The sequence below is a fragment of the Beta vulgaris genome, chromosome 8 (genome assembly GCF_026745355.1).
Source record: "Beta vulgaris subsp. vulgaris cultivar EL10 chromosome 8, EL10.2, whole genome shotgun sequence".
NCBI classification, from domain to species: domain Eukaryota; kingdom Viridiplantae; phylum Streptophyta; class Magnoliopsida; order Caryophyllales; family Amaranthaceae; genus Beta; species Beta vulgaris.
In genome coordinates this window covers 24,902,211-24,919,893 of record NC_079209.1, presented here as the reverse complement: position 1 = coordinate 24,919,893, position 17,683 = coordinate 24,902,211, and the positions used below count along the sequence as shown (strand labels likewise).

At 37.0% G+C, this 17,683-nt stretch overlaps 1 protein-coding gene across 1 annotated transcript; it reads left to right on the top strand.

The window, feature by feature from the left end:
• Positions 1–11,149: 11,149 nt before the first annotated feature.
• On the top strand, positions 11,150–12,982 carry LOC104884764 (hypothetical protein). Its single transcript, XM_010669453.1, has one exon. The coding sequence runs from the start codon at positions 11,150–11,152 to the stop codon at positions 12,980–12,982; it is 1,833 nt and encodes a 610-aa protein (XP_010667755.1).
• The last annotated feature ends 4,701 nt before the right edge of the window (positions 12,983–17,683 follow it).

Here is a 17,683-nt window from a genome sequence, read left to right as displayed (position 1 = left end):
TAATAAATTTCATCTAAATATAATTTTAGAAGTGGGATTTATAATTATTGTTGTACAAACTAATGTAAAGTGATTAGAAATTGTAATGAACATTTAGATATAAGGTCTTATAGTCAATTTAAATTTGTAATTTTTTTAAATTAAATAACCATTTTTTTAATTGCGTCAAGTTACTTTGTTAATGCTTATTTAGTTTAATTTATCATTAGAATTTTGACCCCATCTTTAAATTAGGAAAGGATAGATTATTAGAGATTTGAATCTCCAATTATATATTTAGCTAAGGATAAAAATGACTTTTTAAAGGAGGACACCATAGCTCCCCCCTTGACTTATATAATACAGATATCCTTAATTGTCTTTTGACATATTTAAAAATATGTATAAACATAGATACTTTTAGATGTTCAACAACAAAAATTATGAAGGGGAAACATTTTTTCGGATGTATGTACAAGAGAACTAATGGATGTAAGATATAAAACAATTATTGATGTGCAAATATAGTTTATGAATGTACAAAAAAATCATAAATATACAAAATATAATAGGATAAATTGATAAGAATAATCCCAATGATAGACCATCTGTTTTTAATAATCCCAAGTATGACTTATTTCACAATAATGTTAATTATAGTATGTATCTTCCAAAAATACTCCATAGTGATTTGTAACCGGTTAATAAGGTAATTTAATTTTCTTTTTATCCCTTCTTCTCCATCTTGTTCAACTACCCCTTAGCCAATCCTCCCCACTTTCTCCCTCCTCAAGTCTCACCACCACTCCACCAGACAAACAATTGCACCGGAAGAGATTTTATAAGATGTAATTTCAACATCAAAGCACTAACAAAAATTCAACAAAATCAATGAATGAATTGCAAAATAAAGCCAAGCAAACCTTTTATTTGCATTCAGAATTCACACAAAAACTTCAAGAAGAAAGAATAGAAATTATCGAGCCAACAATTGTAGAAGAAATTGAGAGGAAACCACCAAATTTATCAAACAAAGAACAAAAATCACCACAATTTCATGCGGAAAAATTTGCGGAAGCATGAGAAGAATCTTCAAGCTTTGGTGCCATGTGAAATTTGATAAAATTTGAAGAAAAAATCACACATCCGAGAGTTTGTACAGGAGAAAACTCTAGTTTTTTTTAAAAAAAAAAAACTAAAGAAAAGGGAAAACTCTAAATTGACTACCTCAATTATTAGCAGGAGACTATTTATACGAGAAAGAAAAAGAAAATAGTCAAATACCTCTTCTCTCTTCCAGGTTCTTTCTCATAAAACTCCAAATCAGCTACTCTCTCCGTTTCATTTTAATCTACACACTTAATTACACTTTTAACGCATGTCAATGTAAAACTTTGAGGACATATATCTTTAGTTTTGTATTTGTAATAAAAATTATAAAAAGTACATATTAATAAAATACCACTAGGGGGAAAAAAAGGAAGGGCTGCGCTGGAAAGGTTACGTATTCTTCATTACGCAACCCTTCTTTATTGTAGGGCTGCAGTTTTAAATAAAACGCAGCCCTTCTTTACAGCAGGGCAGCGTTTTTAAAGAAAAGCACAAAACGCAGCCCTTCTTACAGCTAGAAGGGTTGCGTTTTTTAGACAAGCACATCCCTTTATGGGCTTTTTTTTATTTTATTTGAAAAGAAGCGGGCATTGGGCTTAAAATGTTAAGCGGGCCAGGATTTATTTCTCCCTCCCTCCCTCATTCTCTCTCTTCTCTCTCACGTTAGAACTAATTCTCTCTCCTCCCTCTCCTCCCTCCTCCCTTCACTCATTCTCTCTTTCTCTCCATCCCTCCCTCACGCCATCAGCCTTCCTCCTCTCCTGAATCTCAACAACGCCGCCTGACCATTGCGACGCCCTTCTCTACGTGCAGCAACATTGCGACGCCACCTCCTGACCGCCTCACCACGAATAGCCCAACCCTCCTCCTCCTCAAACCGTCGACTTTATCTTTTGTATTTTCGACCTCCGCCTCACCGTCAGTCGTCGAACTCCTTCTACATATATGGAAGGAAATTGCTACTGTTCAAATCTATTGTCGCAACACTCGCTCGATGCAACAAATCCACCGACGACTGCCTCCCTCGTTCGTTCGTGCAGATCTCCATCAACACTCGTTTTTTTTATTTTCTGTTTTCGTTTTTTTGTTTTTTAGTTTCTGTTTTTTATTTTCTGTGTTCGGTTCTTCTTTATTTTTAGTTTCTATTTTTTCTTTTTTTTTAGTTTCTGTTTTTCGTTTTTTTGTTTTTTAGTTTTTACTAATTATTTGTTACTTATAATATTTACTGTTTACAATATATTCATCTGTTTTTGCGATAATATATATCTGGTTGGATATCTGTAGTTTTTATTATTATATATAAATGTCAGTTTTTGATTTTGTTATAATTTTATTAGTTTGGAATTGATTTTGTGTCAATTTGACATAAAAAATTCCAAAAAAATAATTTTTTTATTTTTATTTTTTTGGGGTCCAAAAGGGCTGCGGGTTTTAGCTAAAACCGCAACCCTTCTAAGATTTTAGTCCAAAAACACAGCCTTTCTAGCTACGAAGGGCTGCGTTTGTGTGTAAAACCGCAACCCTTCCTTTATTTTAAAGGGCTGCTCTCAAAATACGCAGCCCTAAGGGCCTTTTTAACCGCAGCCCTGTCTTATTTTTCCACTAGTGTACATGTTATGATGAATCTAACAAGATCTCACATGACTATATTTTCATCCGCGTATAAATCACAAATGATGGTCAAAGTGAAATTTGTGGATAGTGTAAAATATCAAAGTGTAACAATTAAAATAAATATATGGGCTAGCTAGTCAGTCCTCCTATTACCAATTAATTTTACGATGAAACCGTACTAAATTGATATATTACTAAACTTTCTTGCCATATGAACATGTATTTAGCCAAAGGAAATTTATCAGGGTTGCATTGAATTAAATATTACAAACTTCGTATATATTCAGTTCACCTCTACTCATATTCGGTTTTAATTTTAGACAATGTCTTGGATTATGTTTTTCATCAAATATGGTCGATTGGTTGGACTTTGATAAGAGGAGGAACACAACTCTCCACTAAAAAAACAAAAACTGAACTTCTATACATCACCTCACAATTACCTGAAATCACCCCAACGAAAATTGAAATTACATTTAGAACTTTTTCTCTTTTTTTTCTTAAATCACCACCACCATCCCCCTCCTGCTAAGCTACCACCACCACTCATCTCCTTCCAGGCTACCACCACCACCCACGCAACTCACTCCACCACCCTCACCTCCATTGAAATTACCCCTCTATCTCCTTCTTCAACACTATAAGCGTACCACCACCCACCCACCCACCTCAATCCACCACCCTGACCTCCACTTCCTTCCTCGCACACAACCACGTCCTCAACCTCTCCAACCACCTCCACCTTCGCGTCACCCTTCACGTCACCCCCACCAGTTGAAATTTTTTTACCATGGCGAAAGTCCGGCAGGACGTTCATGCCATTGGTCGAACGTCCTGGCCGGACGTTCGCCCCATGGCCAAAACGTCCTGGTCGAATGTTCCCCATGGTAAAAAAATTTAAATGGGCGAAGAAGTTATAGTTTTAGGAAAGTAAACTTGATGCTATTTAGTTAATGAAAAGCAATAGCCTTAAATAGGCTTTACATCCTAACAAATAAAACAACGGGTTTTTCACCAAATACCCCCGAAAAATCAACAAATTCACAATATACCCTCAATGTTTCAACAAATTCACCATATACCCCTGACCTTTCATTTTTGTGCACCATATACCTTTTTTCTAACGGACGTTAGGTTGCCGTTTGCTTTATTTACGATTTTGTCATCATTATTCACTAACCCTAATTTAAACCCTAATCCATAAGATCTAAACCTAATCCCTAAAATCTAAACCTAACCCTAAAATCTAAACCCTAACCAACCCCCTCCCCTACACAAGCCCCCACCCCTCCCCCTCCCCCACCGCCGCAGCACCCCTCCCCCTCCCCCTCTTCGTTCACCAGTGCAACACTTTTCCCTCCCTCTACCAACCCCTCCCCTCCTCTGTTTTTGTCTGCCATCCCCTTTCCCCTGTTCTTCTCTCTTTGCTGCGACCTCGCTGCACCCTCCCCTTCAATTCGCCGGCGATTTGCCAGGCTTGTCGGAGATATCGCACCATTCCCTCCTCCCCTGTTTCGTCGCTGCTATTGTTGTTCTTGGGTGTCCTGCATTACTGCTCTTCGTGCGTCGCATCGCACCACGCTGGCTTCGCCGGAACTTCTCTCCTCGGCTCGCTCCGCTGTTTCGTCAGTGTTGTTGTTGTGTTCAATTCAAGGGGAGGGGGTTATTCGAATTTCTGGGCTACGAGGGGTGGGGGTTGCGGCAGAGGGAAGGGGAGGGGGTGGGGGGTTGCGGTAGAGGGAGGGGGAGGGTATTGGGGTTGCGGCAGAGGGAGGGGGTGGGGGGTTGTGGCAGAGGAAGGGGGAGGGGTTGGCGGCTACGGCGGGGGGAGGGGAGGGAGAGGGGTGGGGGGATGGTGGAGGGGGAGATTGAAGGGGAGGGGTTGGGCTAGGTTTAGGGTCAAGGATTAGGGCTTAGATTTTAGGGTTAGTATTTAGATTAGGGTTAGAGATTAGTGTTTAGATTTTAGGGTTCGGAGTTAGTTGTGGCAAAATGGTAAATAAAGTTAATTGTGAGTTAAAGGCAGTTAAAAAAAGGGTATTTGGTGCACAAAAATGAAAAGTCAGGGGTATATGGTGAATTGTTGGGTATATTGTGAATTTCGCGATTTGTCGGGGGTATTTGGTGAAATAACCGATAAAATAAAGAAAGTGGGGGAACATGGACCCACGTTCTAAACATTGAAACTTAAAAACTAAACTCATGTTAATAAATTCTAACTGACCACTACATTAACATATTTATTCCTAAAACATAGGAAATTCAGATAACAAAGTTTGAAGCATAACTAATTTATCCAACATTTAGTTGATTCAAAGCTGCATACACCCATAAGTAGTCTAAAGTATTCATGCTTTGCTGATGCAAGTGACTTGGTTAGAATATCTGCTACTCGTTAGGTTGTACTATAATGCTTCACTTCAATCAATTTCTTTGCCATGAGATCTAGAATAAAATGATGATGGATACCAATGTGCTTCATATGACTATGAAAAACAACATTTTTTGTAAGCGCAATCGCAGACATGTTATCACTATATATCTCAGTAGCGCCCTTTTTTTCTTGAAGGAAATCTGCCAACAACCTTCTTAGCCATATAGCTTGACAAGAAGCTGAAGTCGTTATTTCTGCATACTCAGCTTCGGAAGAAGATAAAGCCACTGTGCTTTGTTTTATTGAAGACCAAGAAATAGCACTAGAACTAAGAGTAAAAACATACCCGGATGTGCTTTTTCTATCATTAAAAGAACCGACCCAATCACTATCACAATAGCCGACTAACCTCATGTCTTTGACTGTGCTGTACCAAAGACCATAATATGATGTGCCAACAACATATTGCAGTATTCTCTTTATTGCTCCAAGGTGATGATTTGTCGGATTGTGCATAAACCTGGAAACAATACCCACTGAGTGTGCAATGTCAGGTCTAGTGTGTGAAAGATAGTTGAGGCCTCCCACCATGCTCCTATAATGACGTGCATTTGCTGCTACGCTCCCATCATTTGCTACCAACTTCTCATTCACAATCATGGGAGTACAAACAGAAGTTGAGAGACAAAAATCCCATCAGGACCTTGCTTCACTTGCAGCCCGAGAAAATAATGCAGCAAACCCAAATCTGACATCTCAAACGTCTTCATCATACAAGACATAAATTCAAAAACAATTGACTCACTAGACCCCATGTATATCATATCATCAACATACAAACACACAACCAAGAACTCATTCTCTCCCTTCTTCTTCAAGTAAAGATTTGAGTCATTATCACTTCTGTTTAAAACCATTTTCAAGAAAATAAGAGTCAATTTTATTATACCATGCACACGGGGCTTGCTTGAGGCCATATAAAGCCTTTTTCAACTTAAGGACTTTGTTTCCTGTCCGAAAACAACAAAGCCTTCAGGTTGCTCAACAAACACTTCCTCCTTCAATTCTTCGTTTAGAAATGCCGATTTCACATCAAATTGAAAAATAGGCCATCCAAGCTAAGCACCTAAAGCAAGAAATGTTCTCACCGTTTAAAAGCGAGCCACAGGCAAAAAAAATTCGTCATAATCAACACCTTGCTCTTGTGCATAACCTTTAGGCACCAACCGGGCTTTGTACTTTTGTATACTTCCATCATCATGGTACTTTGTGCGAAACACCCATTTCAACCTGATTGCATTTTTTCCTTCCAGAAGATCAATTAGTTGTTCTTCTAGATGCAATTCATTTCCTATTGCATTGCACTCTGCCATACTATTTCTTTTGCAGCATCAGATAAAAAAAGGGATCAGAAACAGAGAGTGCAAAATCACAGGTCTCATAAATGTCCTTCAATGATCGACACTTCTTTGGAGGTGTTTCACTTGAAGAAGATGAACTTGTTGTTGTTGGTGAGTCTGCTGCTGGTGTCCTGGTTTGAATTGGTGATGTGGGTGATGAACTGGGAGGAGAATGTGCAACTACACCTTGTGAGCCAGGAACTTCAGAATCTTCAATTAGCGGAATTGGCGTTCCTTCAGTGTTGGAGCTCGAAGACGAACATGCTGCCTCATTAAATAAAACATATCTACTAATAATAATTTTGCCACTAATTGGATTATACAATCTATGCCTTGGATTGCAAACTATACAACATGCTTCTAGCCATATCCACTACAGTTCGATTTTTCCGTTCAGCAATGTTCTGATCTGGCGTGTACAGTGTTGTGAGTTGCTTATAGATACCAAGTTCTTCACAAGAAGCATCAAAATCACTGGAGAAAAATTCACCTCCATTATCAGTGCGCAACGTCTTTATAACACAACTAGATTGCTTTTCAACAAAAGTTTTGAACTTCTTAAACATTTCAAGAGCATTAGACTTTTAAAATTAACCCAACTCATTCTTGTAAAATCATCGGTGAACATCAAGCAATATCAGCTGCCATGTAAAGACTCTATTTTCATTGGACCACACAAATCGGGATGCACCAGCTCAATACTTTTAGAAGCTCTCTATGAATTCCCAACAGAAAATGACTTTTTGCTATGTTTACCCATAACACATATTTCACAAAATTTAATAGACTCGATATTAGGCAAATGTAACACCATGTCTTTCTTTTTCAATAACTTCAGGCCATTAAGATGCAAATGACCATAACGTAAATGCCACAAGTCAGACTCATTACATTCCTTAGTCACAAGAGTTCTATTATTAACAGTGGAGAAATCAAGTAGAAACATTTTATTTAGAGTCATATCAACATTTGCAACATTCTGACCAGACTTTTTATCTCTAATAACACACCAACTATCATCAAACAAAACTACAGATCCATTTTTCACCAATTGGCCAACACTTAGTAAGTTATGAGCTAAATTAGGTACAAAGAAAACATCATGCAAGACTTTCTTTGTACCACTACTAGTAACGATAGTGATTGTACCTTTCCCTTCAACTTCAGCCTTATTGTTATCACCAAGTCGAACCTCAGACTTGTGATTAACATCCAATTCTCCAAACAATGGCTGAGATTGCACATGTGATTAGAACATCCACTGTAATTGAACCAAATATCATGTTTAACTGCTGCATCAGGAAGATGAGCCATGAACAAGGTTTCTTTTGTAGTGTCTGTTCCTACAAAGTTTGCCTTCTTAGGTTCACCACTTTGCTTTGACCAACAATTAGCTTCCTTGTGGCCAAATTATTTGCAATGATGGCATCGAATAGAGGTCTTCTGGTTGAAGTTTTTGTGCTCTGAACCTCGACCACGACCTTTACCACCAAAACGACCACCTCGACCTCGACCATGGTATCCACCTCTGCCATTACCTCTGTCAATGGAGAATTCAGTTTTCTCCTTTGAGGGTTCCCCTTTCACCTGGAATGCCTTCTCTTCCTGTTTTTCTTGCTTTTGATTTAATCTCTCTTCATGAGTTTGCAGGGAACTCATTAGTTCGTCAAAAGAATAGGTGGACATATCATGAGCTTCCACAATAGCAGAAACAACATGCTCAAATTTCTCAGTGAGAGTTCTGAGTACTTTCTCAACAACATTTTGATAACTAATTTTTTCTCCATAAGACTTCATCTTATTAACAATTTCACTAGTTCTAGACAAATAATCTTGCACACGCTCATTTTTTCGCATTTGCAAATTGTTAAAATCACTTCATAGATATTCAAGTTTAACTGCAATTACCTTTTCTGATCCTTGAAATTCTGTTTTCAAGGTTTGCCATGCTTCCTTTGATGTATTTGTCGATGCAGTTCTGGAGAATAATGAGTCACTCAGTGATTATTGAAGAAAACATAAGGCTTTTGCATCTTTCTTCTTATTTTCCTTCAACTTTTGCTTGTCTGCTTCGTTTTCATCAAACCCATCCTCAACAAGCTCCCATAAATCTTCAGACTTGAAAAGGGTTTTCATTTTGATGGACCAAAACTCATATCTTTCCCCATCAAAAATAGGAATTAATGGTTGGGCATTCGATGAGACGCCATTAGCTGCCATAATTTTCACTCACTTTTGTGGTGGTTTATTCACTGTGTTTCGCTCGCAAAGGATTTCGCTGAATTGAAACATGTGTTGTGTTGCACTCTGTTCTCTTTCTCTCACTTAACTTTACTCTTTTTTTTCTTTCCCAAGGAGATGAGCCCGATTTACCTTAGTTGAGAAAGGGAAAAGTAGCTCCCGTGCTTTTTGACTGTTTCCTTCTCAAAAAAGGAGCTCTGATACCAAGAAGAAGTTATAGTTTAGGAAAGTAAACTTGATGCTATTTAATTAATGAAAATAAAGCAATATCCTTAAATAGGTTTTACATCCTAACAAAACAAAGAAAGTGGGGGAACATGGACCCACGTTCTAAACATTAAAACTGAAAAACTAAACTCATGTTAATAAATTCTAACTGACCGCTACATTAACATATTTATTCGTAAAACATAGAAAAGTCAAATAACAAAGTTTGAAGCATAACTAATTTATCCAACAAACTGGTGGTGGTTGGGGAGGTAGGTGGTGGTAGGGGGTGGCAGGAGGTGGTGGGGGTGGTAGATGGTGTGGAAAAAAGGAAGGGTAAAATGGTCTATAAAAATAAATTTGCGACGATTTTAAGTAGTTTTGGGGTGATGTTTAACAAAATCCAAAGAATAATCGGAAGAAGATGCGAAATGAAATTGTCATGCCTACTACGCTCCATTATTTCCACATCTTAGGCTATGTTCAGTTCACTTTATTTTTGCTTATTTCATATCTAATCAGATCAGATCAGATTAGAAAAAAAGTTCAGATCAGATCGTGCTTATATTTAAAAACTCATTATTACTCTTAATATTATTATTTACTAGTACCTTTGTTCAAAAGGATTATTATTGTTGTTGATGTACTTATTAATTATTAATATTGGTAAGTATTATTAATCTTGTTGTTATCATTATAAATGTCATTATTATCATTATTTTAAGTTATTTATTGTTGTTAAATAATAGAAAATTAAAAGCCACGTGTTAAGAACATAAGATTGAAGCAAAAATAAGAAATATATAAAATATGATAGCTCAAATTCAGGACAATGAAACTACTAAGTTCGGATTACATTTCAAAATAAGCTAAGTGCGAAACACAAATTATAAATTTAGATTCGGTATACCTCTTCCTACCGAATTCCAAATCTCTCTAGCTATTTGAAGTTACACACTATTTATTTCTTTCTTGCGCAAGTCATAGTTGTTTGTATATCTTATTTTATTTTATATGAAAAAAAAGAGTTGAGTCTGCCGACTTCTCAAGTGTGAAATATTTTTTTAAGGGAAAGTGTGAAACATTGTATAAGTGCTCTTATAAATTAATGACTTGGATTATATAATTATTTTTAGTAATAATTATTATTATTATGATTATAATTATTGTAGTTATTATAATAATGATAATAATTATGATTATTAATAATAAAAGTTGTGTAAAAGTTGTAATAGAAATAAAATGATAATAATAGTAACACTATAAATAAGATCTTATAATGTATTGCATAATAATGAATACAAAGTAAGAACATATTTTATAAAGGATAAGATCTTGTAAATCACATCACATCAGATCACATCAGATCAGAAAAAATAAATTCAGATCAGATCGAATAAGTTCAGATCAGAAGATTTTAGGCGAACTAAACATAGCTTAGTCAACTCTACTTCACCCAAAAATGCAAGAACCATCTATTGTTTAATCACCCTCTCCTCGTGGTATCCCAGGCTCAAAAGCTCTATAAAAAGCACTCCCCGACAAGGGCTTGCCAACTCTCATATTAAAAAAAATACTTTAGCTGATTTATAATTTCGTAATGCTTTTATTTTATATTTTTTGTATTAGTAAAGATAATTGATTGAAAAACCTAATTCCTATTATGATATTAGCTTGCTAAACACACATGACTATACATCTCATAAGCCACCAGCAGGTGAATTTTTTAACATGTTATTGGGATGAGGATTTGAACCCCGAGCAATACTTTTGAATTCGAAGTGATACTCCTTTGATACCACCTCTTCCTCATACTTTCACTTCTTATAGTACTCACATAATTAACTTTGATTATATTTTTATACTAATATATCAATACAAAAATGATGGTACGTTATATTGATTGACTTATTTCAATGAATATTTTTAAAAATATTAACTTTTTATACTTTTTACTAAAACATAATAAAAAAATTATGTTCACAATTATGTATTGTCAAATGTAAAAGTCATATTATTGCACTTAATTTGGAAACAAACAGAGATTAATTAAACGAATAGAAATACCCATCCAACCTGACTAAGAGTAGCTCTATGGTTGCATTCTCAACTCCCATCATCCTCTCCTTTCAAAAAAATATAAAGAAGGAACTCCCAATCTTCCACCAGGCCATCATCATCATCTGATTCTTCTAATCTCGTTGAGCGCTAGATCCAGTTGACCATGTCATCCATAAATTCGAGTCATCTTTCTGTCCTCGTCAATCCTGGTTCTACACTAGCAGCCTTACTGCGTAAGGGTAAACAATGCAAGGCTGTGAACTGGAAGAAAAGGACAACGATGGAGAAGCAAGAAAGCGTTATTGACCCCGCGAAAGTAAAGGGTGAGATTAAGCAGATATTAGAAGAGTTTAACAAGGCTGAACGGTTAGACTCCTTGGAAAAGAAAGGTATGGTTAAAGTGTTGCAAAAAATCGAAGTCGTGTTTCGAGAAATCATTGGAGATGACCCATCCACTGAGGAACATTACGGGAAGCTTGCTGACGAGATTCATGAGAAGGTTAATGATCTTATGAATTCTCCAAAGCTATCCCCTTATGCTACGGGGGCTGCTGCATCTTCATCGAAGGATGATTTTTCATGGAACCAAGTTCGTGAAAGAGAAGATCAGGGAGCGTTTGATTTTGAATCTGCGCTGAAAGTCCTTGATTACAAAGAGCTTAGGTGTTTATCATTTTGTTTTTCTTTCTTCTGTTCCTTTTCCACTCCCGTGGAAGTAAACAAAAGAGAATTGATCCACTGGTTGATTGGAATGGATCTAATTGATGAACCTTTGGAGGGTCAACAAGTACTTGCCAAGCTCGTGGCCGAGGAGGTTCTCTGCCCCGTGACAAACGGAGAAACTGCGCAATCCAGCAGGTTGACCATCCATCCTAGTGTACTGGCTAATCCATCAAGAAGGCGGCTGGACCCCTATGAGGGTATGCAAATAGACCGCCTATTTATTAGTTCCATATTAGGCCCGCTTCGGAGGATATCCCTGCAAACTGTGGATAGACTAGCAGCGATCAACACCAGCGCGTATACCCTCAATGCTAAGATATTTGATAGGCTCTTTAAGATGAAGAAGGCTAAAGTGGTGCATCTTGGGAGCTGGCACCCTGATATGGACTACGTTGTGGTGGAAGATATAATTATCAAAGTCTTAAATGAACTGAAGAATTTGAAAGAAATAAGGTTTCTTAGCCTTCAAGGGATATCAAGGTTACAAGTGCTTCCAAATTCAATTTACAGTCTCAGCAAACTAAAGATCTTAGATCTCAGAGCATGTCAAGATTTAGCAGATTTGCCCAAAGGCATCGAGTCTTTGCAGCAGCTTACACACCTGGATTTATCCCAGTGTTACGAGCTCCATAACATCCCCAAAGGAATTACTTCCCTGGTTAATCTGACAGTGCTTAAAGGTTTTGTTGTCGACCCCGATTCAGATCATTCACATACACGTTTCAGAAAGTACAAAAAACGATTAGCAGCGAATTGTCAATTCAGTGAATTATCCAAGTTGGGGAAGCTCGCCAAGTTGACTGTTCGTACAAGAATGGCAAATTTTCCAGCAACTCATGATCTTGAGGGTTTATGTGAGATGCAGGAACTCAAGAAGCTCAGAATCACTTGGGTTTGCGGCACTACAACCTCCCAGGAAGCTGATCCAAGCAAGGTTTATACGCTACGACGATTTCCATTGGCGTTACAGAAACTGGACCTCCGGGCTACCCCAGAGGCTATTGCATCCCGACTGTTGGGCTTAATTGGTAACAGAAGTCATAATCAGCTAAAAAAGCTTTACATAAGAGGTGGTGGATTATGGAAGCTAGATCTTCAAAAATACTGCTTCCCTAATGTTGAGGTAGTACGTTTAAGATTTCTGCCTAAACTTCATATGAATTGGTATGAATTTAAACCGTGTTTTCCAAAGTTAACTCGGTTGGAGATCTTTAGATGTCCACATCTTATCTTCTTCCCTTGTGACGTGAATGGTATCTGGGAAGAGCAATGAACTATTTTATGGCTCTCTGTTTATTTCTTTTAATTTGAAACTTTATATTTTTGCGATCGTTATTTTTAGAAGATGTTGCTACTCTACTCTCCCTCAACTAGGTTTCTGCATTTTGGAGAAGAAAATATTGCGATACTCGTGCTACAGGACTCAAATGTCATGTGCAATGCAAAGAACTAAAATGATTGGCCTCTTACTTTTGTATGTTCTTCATTTGTTTTGTTCAGAAGTTTTAATGATGGTAATCGGAAATAAAAGTAGTGAGTTGTTCGGGCAATATACCGTTGCTTGTATTGAATTTGACGAATGGTAATAGATAGTTGTTGTCATCAATTTATACATGTGTGTTAATTATTTCGTGTGGAATTAAGCTTATTTATTTTTAATTTTTTTTTTATAAGGAGAACAAGCTTAGACTAACACCCTAATTCGGGGGCCAGCCTAAAACATCCTTTCGGATGATAAGGGAGAAATCCACACAATAGGGAGGAAACCAATATAACAGGGAAGGGTAGTTGTGCGCCTTCCTAGCCATGAAATCAGCAGCCTTGTTAGCTTCGCGAAAGCAGTGACGAAACTCGCACACCTGGAACCGAAGAGCATCCATACCTGCATCTTTAACAATATTAGAAATCTAGCTCCCACGGAATACGCCAAGAATTCTTCATAGAATTAATGACCCCGAAATTATCGCCTTCTACAATGAGCTGAGAGATGTTTAGGAAAGACACTCCCTTAATGCCTTCACTAAGCGCCCAAGCCTCAGCTTGAATAATGGAAACTTGAGGGTCCAGAGACTTAGCACCAGCTAGTAGAACTTCTCCAACACTATTTCTAATCACAAAGCCTAAGGAAGCATTACCATTACTAATTTTGGAACCATCAAAATTTAGCTTGCAAAAATTTGAAGGAGGGAGGGACCAAATGAGATTAGAACCCGCTCGAGATATCGGGGGGAGATTCTTCTTGAGAGAGGAAGAAGAAGCTGAAGAAGAGTCATCTACATCACAATCCACTCGAGACCACTGAGGAAAAAACCTATTAATTTGGAAACTAGCACGACGAGGGAAAATGCCTTCATCATTAAAAATCACTCCATTTCTATAGAACCAGATAAACCACCGTACAAAAGAAAACTTTTTGATTACTTCCAAAGAGAGCTCCGAATGATAGTAATCTATACAGTAACGAAAAGAAAATTGACTAGAAATATTAACCTCTTGAGGGAGCTTTGGCCAAGCACCATTTTCATTAAGACATTTAAAAACATCTAAAGTGAAGGGGCACTCAAAACAAAGGTGAGAAAGAGATTCAGGGACATTACTACATAAAACACATTGTTGAGGAAGAAATGCCTTACACTTTTCAAGTCTATCTTTTGTAGGAAGCCTATCATGACAGACTTTCCATAAAAAGTTTTTTATTTTAGGAGGAACATGAAGCTTCTAAAGCCAAGCAAATTCAACTTTTTCAAAATTCCGGTTATGAAGACCTTGAGCCAATATGGCCCCTGACTTGACTGAATACTCCCCATCAGCTGTCAGGCCCCACATAAGAGAATCGGGCTGAGGATTAGAAGGAAGAAAAGAAGAAAAAATAATTGAAGCTATATGGGGAGGAACCAGAGAAGCAATTTTCTCTCGATCCCAGAGCCCTTGATCATCAATCACATCACTCACTTTCAAGTGCTCCGACTCATAAGAGGGAATAATAATTTTTTTAAGGGGATATTGAAAAATTCAATTATCATCCCAAAATTTGATCTCTTTTCCGTCCCCTACTTGCCATCTCAACCCCTGCCTAAACAAAGATCTAAGAGACATATGTTCTTTCCACTACCAAGAGGCTACCGAAGAGACTTTAAAAGATAGGATATCCTGACTTTCACTATACTTTTTCTCAACTAAATTTACCCATAGATTGTCTTTTTGTTTAACAAGTTTCCAAAGAAGTTTCATTTGAAGAGCAATATTATTATTAACATCTGCCTTCCGAATTCCTAAACCCCCGTATTGTTTTGGTAAACAAATTGTATCCCAACCTATCAAATTAGCTGTTTTTTTAGATTATCTTTATTCCAGAAGAAATTCCTATAAATTTTATCTAAACTTGAAAGTATTTGTTTGGGAAGATAAAAACTTTGCATATGGTAATTGGCTTTAGTAGCCAGATTAGCTTGAATTAAAACCGTTCTACCAGCTTGCGAAAGAGAGTTGGCTTTCCATTTAGGGAGTTGATTAACAGCCATACTATAGACTTTCCCAAAAGTTTCTTTGGAAACCCTTGAATCTATGATTGGACAACCCAAGTAATCGCCTAAGTTGGAAGTTTCACTCATGCCTAAAAGCCTAAAAAAATAGCTTTAGCAAGATTTAAAACATTAGGAGAACATTGGAAAACAGACTTATGGAAATTGACTAATTGACCTGACGTAGAATAATATTTATCCAAAACCGCCTTAATAATGGAGCAACTATGATCAGTTGCCTTGGCAAAGATCATTATTGTATCATCTGCAAAAAGTAAGAAATGGGATTCTAACTCCAGATTTACCAATAGGGACTCCAATAGATTTATCTTTTTGCAAATTTGCAAAGGAGAGTTGTCTAGCAAGCAACTCAGCACAAAGAATAAAAAGATACGGAGATAGAGGGTCCCCTTGGCGGATGCCTCTTGAAGGAAAGAATTTATCCCCTGGAACGCCATTGACTAGAATCGAAAAAGACGGAGTAAAAATACATGTTTTAATCCACTCCATCCATTGAGAGCAAAACCCCAATTTTCTAAGAGATACGAAGATATAATCCCATTCTAGCCTATTATATGCTTTTTCCATATCTAACTTAATTGCAATCCAGCCTTCTGCACCCGATTTTTTACTAAAAGAATGGAAAACTTCATGCGCTATTAAAATGTTATCCTGAATGAGACGCTCAGGAACAAAGACACCTTGGATGGGATGGATAAGCTTCCCCATTATTGATTTAAGGCGATTACAAATAACTTTCGAAATTACCTTATAAATAGTAGAACATAAATTAATTGGACGAAAATGATTAGCAGCTGAGGGATTATCAGTTTTTGGAATCAGAGCAAGGAAAGTGTCCAATATTTCTGAAAAAAGAACGGAGAAAAGCCGTCTGGGCTTGGGGATTTGTCAGGAGCAAGATCAAAGGTTGCAACTTTGATCACCTCATTTGATACAATACATGTGAGAAATAAGTTATCTTCAGGGGAAATAATAGGAGAAAGGAGGGAAAAATCCACTTGCTCTTCAAAGTAACAATGAGGATTCGAGACAAATCTTTTATTAAATTCTCTCGTGATCTCAATTGATATATGAGCCGGGGAGGAAATAATTTGATTTGTGTCTGTAGTAAAATTCTTAATTTGATTTTTACTCCTTCTAATAGAGGCATGAGTATGGTAGTATTTTGTATTTGCATCCCCAAGATGGAGATGATTAGTCTTACTGTTTTGCTTCTTATAATCACGGCTAAAAGATAGGAGTCGTTCACGTTTTTGGAGAAAGCGATCTTGTTGCAGATTAAGAGAAGGGCATAACGGGTTAGAAATGAGTCTCTCCTGAACGTTTGCCAATTTAGAATATACTAGCCGAAGTTGCCTAAAAATATTTCCAAACTGAGAAAGATTCCATTTCTTAGAGTTGTCTTTGAGAAGTTTGCATTTTTTAAATAAATTAAACATATGCGAGCCGTCAAAACGAGTACACCAGGACTTTTTAACCAACGTATCATAATCCTTACGTTGACACCACATTTTTTCAAAACGAAATGGAGGGGCTTTCGAAACTTTGGTAATTAATAAATCTAGAGACACCTGGCAATGATCAGAAGAGGTAAAGGGGTGATGTTTTAACTTAGCTTGAGTGAATTTACTAATCCAAGAAGTGCTAACTATACCTTTATCACGACGTTCTAATATATTATTCGGGCCACCTCTTTTTTTCCTCCAAGTGGATTAGACCCCATAAAAGGTAGTTCCACACAAGAAACTCTGTTGAAAAGGTTATGCATAGTACGAGTTCTGACAGAGTTAAAGCTTGCACCCCCCAATTTATCTTGATCACAGCTAATTTCATTAAAGTCACCAAGAATAACAAATGGAGAAGATAGATTATTAACATAATTAATCAGTTCATCCCAAACTTCAGCTTTCTGCTACTGTCTAGCAGGAGCATATATGAAAATCTCTACAAAGGATATATGATCATTAAGAAGAGAAATGGAGCATGAAATAAAGCGGGCATCTTTATGAAGTACTACCAAGTTAAAGGGGCAAGCATTACAATCCTTCCAAGATAGCCATAAGCCACTTGCTAATCCTAAAGTGGGAACAAAATCAACATGTTGAAATCCACATTGGTTTGCTATTGATAGTGAGGGAGGAGTTTTAGTTTTTACTTCACAGACCATAAAAATCTAAATAAAATTACCTGTAATCTCGAATATCGGTAATTGCATTCTTCTTAGCAACCCCTCGAATATTCCAAAAACCAATAATCATAATTATTTAAATAATAAAAGACAAGCCATATTTAACTGGCAGTGGGCTGTAGAGCTTATAATCATGTGCACAAGAGTACAGACACGCAAATTTGACAAACTCCTAGATTGCAATCGGAATTCAATAACTTCTTGTAAATATTTATTGGGAGGGGGAACTCTTATTGGATGCCAG